The 8,389-nt window shown below is 32.7% G+C and overlaps 1 protein-coding gene across 1 annotated transcript; it reads right to left on the bottom strand.

Moving 5' to 3' along the window:
* Positions 1-252: 252 nt before the first annotated feature.
* On the bottom strand, positions 253-817 carry LOC107880017 (auxin-induced protein 15A-like). Its single transcript, XM_016726941.2, has one exon. The coding sequence runs from the start codon at positions 713-715 to the stop codon at positions 413-415; it is 303 nt and encodes a 100-aa protein (XP_016582427.2). The 5' UTR covers positions 716-817; the 3' UTR covers positions 253-412.
* Positions 818-8,389: the final 7,572 nt, after the last annotated feature.

Here is an 8,389-nt window from a genome sequence, read left to right as displayed (position 1 = left end):
AATCTAGGCCTACAAACATAATTATCAAAATAGTTTTAGTCAAGATAAGTCAATGAAAGCGACTGTGCTAGAACCACGGGACTCGAGGGGTGCCTCACACCTTCCCCTCGGTCAACAGAATTCCTTACCCGTCTTCTGTTTTCGCAGACCATAATAAAGAGTCATTTCCTTTTGATTAGGGATTTAAAAAAAAAAAAAGATGACTTGAAATACCATAACTCAATTTCAAGTGGTGACTTGTTAATAAAATAATCCCTATTCAAAACCATCACTTTAATAGGAAAAACCCTTCGACTCATTCCTCGAGCGGAAAAAGAGGTGTGACACTTGCATTGCAAGAGGAAAAAAATTAATGAAAGAACAAAAAACAGTAACCCTAATATAATCCGTCAGTTAATGCTGCATCTTCATATCATAAGGCATTGTTCAGTCGAGAAGTGACATGAAAAAATGCATCTTTGTTGCAGGGTATTGTGAGACCGCCCATTGGATGTTGAAACCCAAATTCTTCCTCTGCCTTTTGCAATAAGTCTTGAAATGAAGGATGATTCAGGTACGCAATTGGAACCACATATCGCTTCTTCTTCTCTGTTTCTCCCACGTAAACTGCTAAATGTCCTTTTGGTGCATCTGATATTTGATTACGAGTAACAACAGAATGCAATTTGTGGAATTGCTTGACACCAGAAATCATAGATAGCAAACGAATACCCATGATATGGTATTGAAGGTAAGTTAATTTTGTTGTTTGATGGGTATATTGTCAATTGAACTGGAACTTGTTGAGAGAAATAATGCAGTTTAAACTGTTGGATGATTTGAGTGACTTGTTTTTGTTCTCAAGTTTGTACTGGAAAAGTTATATTTATACTGTTGCTTGCAATATAATTGGCAGGTCGGTTGTCCCATGTGATAAGGACCCTACTTCACATGGTTTTGCAGCTTGCTCATTATATTGCTTATCAACAAATTAAAATATACGTACAACATATCCAAATATTTCCCTGGGAGTGACTAATTACAATCAGCCCACTATTATATCCCTCAGAAGTTATTGCATAGTGAATTGCTGTATAATAGAATATTTTCACATTAATAGATGTGAATTTAGGTACTTCCTACGGTATACAGAGGACCTCTAAATACAATTAAAAGTAATAATATGAGCCTTCAATTCACATATGTTTCTTTACTATGAATCTTGTTTTACTTAAATCTTATTGTATATTAGGTTAGGAACTTTCAAAGACAAAAGTTTGATGGATCGCTTCGGATTTTGTGTCTGAGTTAAGATAAGTTAACCAATAAGTTATGACAACCTATTTAAACTTGAACGGATTGAGCGTTTTACTAAAATATATATGAGCTGATTTTGCTACCTCTGCATTTAAGCAAAATTGAATAGTTTAGATTTTGAACTAATTAAGTACTAAAGTATTTATGGTTACTTTTATTTTCCTTACAAGAAAAAGTAAAACTTAAATTTGATAAGAAAATCGGGACAAAAATCCTAACAATATATCCACTTGATTATCTATTCCTGAATTTTGGTGGCCATAAGTTCGTGAATTTTATATATATATATACCACAATTCTCCCACTGTTTCCACTTTGGACAAGCTTGTCCATATTATGGTTTTTGTCAAATATGACCAATATGAAACCAACAAACAATAAATTATGTTGAAAGATGTATACAGCATATATATATATGTTGCTCTCTAATTCTTTTCTAGAATCAAATTGCAACTCCCATACTGCCTTCTTGTCCTTGAGGTTCTCCAAAAAGTTGTGGTCATTATTATGATCTAAAGATAACTTTTGGTGCAAATTAGATCCTACGTGCCTCCTCTGCGGAAATAACTGCATGGCCACATGCATTTGTCTTAGTGTTGAATATGGCAGTTCTGCTGATTATCAGTCTTCGTGTGGAATTTCAACTTATTAGTATGTATATATATTTGTTCCCAACTGGTCAACTTGCATGATAATAGTACTTCTACACGAGTGGTAGTTTTACTTAACTCTGCAATTTGGTGGGCGTGTATTTGAATATCGTGATCAATTATATATATGATCTTCTTATTAAAAATTTAAGTAGTTAAAGAGATCACATTTCTATTTACTAATTAAGAGGAAAAGGCGAAAAACACACTTAACGTATTTCAATTTTTTGAGCTTCATATTTGAATTATTATGTACGTAAGTCGTTTCCTATCTGAACAACAACTAACTAGTTAGCAAAATACACCTAAACTATTAATTGTTTGAGTTTCATACTTGAACATTCTAGGAAAAGTGAACCATTAATAATTTTAGATGTATTTTGCTAACTAGTTGGTGATATAGTTCAAGTAGGAAATTTAAACACTTGATAGTTTAAGTATGAAACTCAAAAAATCAGAATAGTTTAGATGTATTTTGAGCCATTTAACTCTTCACTTAATGACATTCTCAATTCTCAACACATTCCTTCCTAAGCGTGGCCAGATTTCTTTTCTTAATGATTCAAGCTCTATTTTTCTATCGTATTCGAAAAATTGTGTTATTAGAGGTTTAGTATGTTTTATTCATTTACTGATAGCTAATATAAATATAGTAACAACTTTACTTCGAGCTTTGTAATCTAAGACGAATCACACGTTTATTGCTATACCATACCATCGATTATCGTATGCAAAGCAAATGCAATTTTTATCGAATAGAGGTGAGATTTTTTTGTTGGTGCTTGAATATTAACTATTCGTTTAAAATGGAGCTAGTAATTTCAAATTGCTACTCCCATACTGTCTTCTTGTCCTTGGAGTTCTCCAAAAAGTGGTGAAGTCATTATTATGATATAAAGATAACTTTTGATGCAAATTAAATCCTACGTGCCTCCTTTGAGGAAATAACTGCATGCCCACATGCATTTGTCTTGGCGTTGAATTTTCGGAAGTATGGCAACACAACAAATTTGTGTTATGCTTATTATTATTCTTCGTGTTGAATTTTCCACCCAAGTCCCAACCAGTGGCAACTTGCATGAAAATAGTATGATCTAAACAAGTGGTAGTTTTATCAACTCTGCCTTCTATTGAGCATGAGCATGCATTTTGAATATTGTAAATTATATGATCTTATTTAAAAAAGTTTAAGTCGTTATAGAGATCATATTTTTATTTACTTAATAACATTTTTACCACAATCCTTCTTGTACATGGCCAGATTCTTTTTCTTAATAATTCAAGCACGTTTTTTTATATTGACGTGACATCCCTTATGCATAAGATACAATTGATAATACTTTCAAGTCTTATTCTAAAGATTGTGTTATTAGAGGTTTAGTATGTTTTATTCATTTATTGATAGCATCTAACATAATAGTCACTACTATACTTCGAGCTTTTGTACTGACGTTTATCGCTATACCACACCCATCGATTATCGTGTACAAATGCATTTTTTATCGAATAGTGGTGAGAATTTTTTTCCTTGTTGCTTGAACATTAACTATTCCTTTAAAATGAAATACTACTATTATAACAAGCATTTTGGTTTTCAAAATATTATAAGGGTGACCTAGAACAAATAAAAATGAAAAAAGGAAAAAGAAGTCTTAATTATTAGGGTGAACCAAAAAACAAATTCGGTACAACTATAAGTTAGATCGAACAACCCAATGATTTCATCTAGTAACGACTAACAAATATAAATAAATTTCTTAGTTTAACGAAAACTACTATACTTTTGTACATAATTAATTCTCCGCGTATATATGATTTTGGATTTATGAAATACATTAATTATTAATTCAGTTACGAGCTATACAACGCAACCCTACGAAGTTGCAGGACAAGGAAATGAAGGCGAATTTGCGTAATTATAATTTTATCATTAGCTATCTATTATTGTGCCTAGGGTGGCAATTTCAGCTCATATTTATAAAATGAGTCCATTTAACCCATATGTAGAGAATTGGATCACTCATATTTCAAATGGATAAATATGGACTTCAACTCATTTTAAAAGCTCATACAACTATGGACAAAATAGATAAAATATGGGTACCGATTTAAATATAGAAATCATCCACCTATGCTTAAAGTTTCATTTTTTTTTTCTTTTCTAGTTTATTTTTTTCTTCTTTTTTTCTTTCTTTTTACCTTTAATTTACTTTTTTTCTTTTTCATTTTTTTACTCATTCCTTATAATTTCTTTTTTTCTTTCTCATTTTTTCATCTATTTTTTTATTTTTTTTATTTTTATTTCTTTTTTCTTTGTATTCTTTTTTTTTCCGCTTTCCCCTTTCTCATTCTTATTTCATCATTCGTATTTGCTTGAGACCTACATGAGTTAATAAATATAAACTTCTAATTATACCATTTAGCCTATATAATTCATAACATCTCTTATCAATTAAATATAGTTCATAGTCTCACTCCTTTATTATTATTTTTTTCTATCTTTTATTTCTCTTTTTTTTTTCTTTTTTCCTTTAATTTACTATTTCTTTCTTTCTTTTTTCCTTTAATTTACTTTTTTTCTATTTTATTTTTGCACTTATTTTTTACTCGTTTCTTACACTTTTTTCTTTCTTCTTTTTCATCATTTTTTTCTTTTTCAATTTTGTTTCTTTGCATTCTTTTTTTTTTTTTGTATTTCCGTTTCCCCTTTTTTCATTCTTGGTTCGTCATTTTTGTTATTTTTCTTATTTTTGAATATTCTTTTCCTCATTTTTTTTTTGTCATTGCATTTTATATTTTTTTACTTTAAACTTATTTGTATCATACTATATATTTCAAATAAATTTATTATTTGTATTTGAATAGTTTAGTTGTCAATATGTGTAATTTATCATTTGTATTTATATACAAATAAGTATATGAATTAAAATCAACATGGGTTGCGGTGCAGTGGATGGAGCTGGTCCACCCTTAACCAGAGGTCGAGGGTACGACCCTGGTTATGGAGAAAACTCTGTTGGGAGCGCTGCCACCTTAATGGGCCCTGCAATGTCCGATCCGAATTATTCGAGGCTCCAATGCTGGCACCGGATGAAAAACCAAAAAAAAGTATATGAATTAATTGTATTTTCTTGAGACTAAAATATATATGGCTGAGGATCCACATAGCCCTCGAATTATAAATGTTGGGTGAATATAAATCAATATGCATTAATGGTATTTTCATTATCATAATAAAAAGAAGGAAATCAAAAATAGAAAGAAAAAAAATATAAAGAGAGGTAGAAGTTAGAGATAGAAGAGAGAAAAAAGCGTAAAGAAAGAATTGAAGAAAAAAATATAAAAAAAATCAAAAATAAAAAATAATGAAAAAGGAGAAAAGGAAAAAGAAAAAAGATGATGGTGAAAATAAATATACTGAATGGTTACGATATTTTAGTCATCATCCATAATTTGTACTCGACTTAACCATGTTCTTCGAAAATAAAAAAATATAAAACATAAAATACAACCAAAAAATAAAAAAATGAGAAAGAAGTAAAAACAAAAAAATAAAAAATAGAAAAAAAAAAGACAAAAAAGGAAAAGGAAAAAAAAGAAATGACAAAGGGAAACAAAGGGCAGAGGGTAGAGATAGAAGATAGAGAACAAAAAAAGAAATGACAAAAAAATGAAAAAAGAAAAGAAAAAAAAGCTAGAGGCTACATATAGAAGAGAGATAAAAAAACTAAAAAGAAAAAACTAAAAAAAAGTGTAGACACATAATTTTGTCCATTCTCGAAAGCATTCTTACCATTTTACCATCATCTTAGTGTGTGCCCTCACCTGTGTGATAACCCCTTCACAAAAAGACAAAAACTAACAATTCCTAACTAATTTTATCTTATTCTAACAACCCTTCCCTATTAAAAAATGACACATCACCCTCACCACTCCCTCTCCACGTGACCTCCCCTTTTTATTTCTTGTCCACAAAGCAAATAAAAGGACCCAGAAGCATATTCCCTGGAGGGGATACTCACTGTCACTCTCAAGACAAAAGAACCGACTGCAATTCTCACAAGAAGCGAGATACAATATTATACAGATAGGGGTCTTCAACTTTTTTTCTTTTCGACCGAACAAGATACATATACACAGACCAAAAACTTCATCATCGGAGATTTTTCTTTTCTATTTTTGGATACCCATCATCATTCCATTGGCTGAAATAGCAACACACACAGATCGGAGGGAGATTGAGAGAGAAGAAAAAAAAAGCAAGAGAAAGAGAGAGAAAAGCAACGAAAGAAAATGAGAGAGAGAGCAGAGAACCGCAAAAGAGGGATAGAGATCGAATGAGAGACGATTCATGGCGAAGGACAGCAGCGCCTCTACTTTTAAGCTCGCCGAAGCTTCTGCGATGCTACAACAGTGACCGAAGCATGCTGGAAAGCCACTGAATCCGACCTCCAGTGTCGATTCCGGCGACCATCCACCAGAAAGTGACCAAAAATAGTAACAGAGTGTGCTAATTAGGTACGATTGGTAGGGCTTTGTGATCTTTGCTTTGGGTTGCGGGTTTGCTTTCGTGAATTTGTGTTCGGGTCAAATTTTGAGATTCTTGCGGTTGATTTAGTACAAAGTTGGTGAGTCCTTTGTTGAGGTTCGATTCGAGGTTCTTCGGCATGGTTTCTATTCTTTCGTTAAAGCATTATTGAATTTTCAAACCTTCGAATCGAGGTCTAATTCTCTTCTTTCTCTTCTTTATTTTGTTATTTATCGTGTTCTATGGTTTAAATTAAATCCGGTGTGTTGGTTGATCCGTGGTGATGTGAATTATTGTTTGTTTTGATTTAGTGTTTGATTTCCTTGATTATGGATTAATTATAAGGTGTGTGATGAAATAATATCTCATGGAGGATTAAAATTGATTATTTGGGGAATGAGAATCGAAAATTGATAAAAGTGAATATTATAGTATTTTGATTCATTGTTGTGTTGAACGTGATATGTCATCGAGCGGCAAGGCAAACACTAGGCTCGGGTAGGCAAAATTTAGAATTGGTGGATTGTTGGAATGTTTGAAATATGTGTTGGAGTTGTTTTGTTTTATCGCATTTCATTCAATTATACTCATTTGGCCGGGGAATGCCTCGAGGTACTTGTATCTTCACCGGGGAATGCCCCGACGTATCATGTACGAAAAGGAGGTTCGTGATGAAGGCCCGAGGCATCGGGTAAAGCACGGGAGCATAGTTAGGATTACTGTAAGTTAGATAGGGTTTATTCTCATATTTTTTTCTATTTTGGACTGTATAACTCGGACTGGACATTATATTTTTTACTCATTTTGTTTTGTTTGTCGTTTGATTGTTTTACGTGTTTTATGTATTTTATACATTCGTAGTATCAAATTAGCCAATATGTTCCACCAAGTGACCGTGGTCAAACCACGGGACCGAGGGGTGCCTAACACCTTTCCCTCGGTCAACAGAATTCCTTAGTCGGAATCTCTGTTCACAAATCAGTTTAAAAGAGTCAAAATTATTTTTCAAAAAAGGATTTTCAACGGTGACTTGGCACACCAGATTATGCCAAGTGGCGACTCTGAGTTTAAATATAAATAATCCTTTTCGAAACAAAATTTTTATTTTTGGTCACTTTAATAAAAGCCCTTTCGAAACTTAAAACGAATCTTTTTGGATGTTGAAAAGTGGGTGTGACAGCTTTGGCGACTTTGCGGGGGACTTGTTCAGAATCCGAGCTTATTTTGGAGTCGTATCGGCTTTGTTTGGCACTATAGGTGTATAAACATTTTTTTTGTGTGTTGTTTTCTGTTATTGTTTTATCATTATGGAATGTTTTCGTGCTCTTTGTGTACAGTATTTATCCTATGTGTCACCGCTTTTATATCTGGTATCATGTGTCTACCCCCAACCTTCTTTCTGCAACAAGTCCGTAGTACCCGTGTTGTACATGACCTCTAGTTAAGTCACCCTTATTTTAGGGGGAGAGCCGTCGGTGTTATGGAGTAGGTGGAAAGCTGTCCCAGCCACTATCGACCATACGTTCCCCCGAACAGCTTTGTTAGTGAATCCAAACGTAGGTCAGTCTTTAGGTCATGCTTATGTGCATCATATTGAGACCTAGTGGAGCCCACTTGGTCCTTTGTAGGAGACTCACCTCTAAAGCAACCCTACGTGCTAAATGTTACATCTTTGAGGATAACGTGGTCATTTGACGAACTAATTTGGGAAAAACATGTGTTAGAAGTAAAGTGTGTGGGTAATGAAAAAAAAACAAGAAAAAAAAAGAGTTTCGTAGTTTTTAGAGTTTTTTATGGCTTATATTTTTCACAATTCCAAAATTCAAAAGGACTTTTTTACCTTTCGCACTCATTTTCTCAAAAACATCAAAAAGATTTTCCTTTGTCTCGTTTAGCATGCATTCACAATTCGAAA

Source organism: Capsicum annuum, chromosome 8 (assembly GCF_002878395.1).
Source record: "Capsicum annuum cultivar UCD-10X-F1 chromosome 8, UCD10Xv1.1, whole genome shotgun sequence".
Lineage (NCBI taxonomy): Eukaryota > Viridiplantae > Streptophyta > Magnoliopsida > Solanales > Solanaceae > Capsicum > Capsicum annuum.
The sequence above is the reverse complement of the archived record's forward strand: the minus strand, read 5'-3'. Positions and strand labels throughout refer to the sequence as shown.

Bases quoted from the DNA above. Each gene is read 5' to 3' on its own strand.
- LOC107880017 (XM_016726941.2), bottom strand. From the start codon at position 715: ATGGGTATTCGTTTGCTATCTATGATTTCTGGTGTCAAGCAATTCCAC.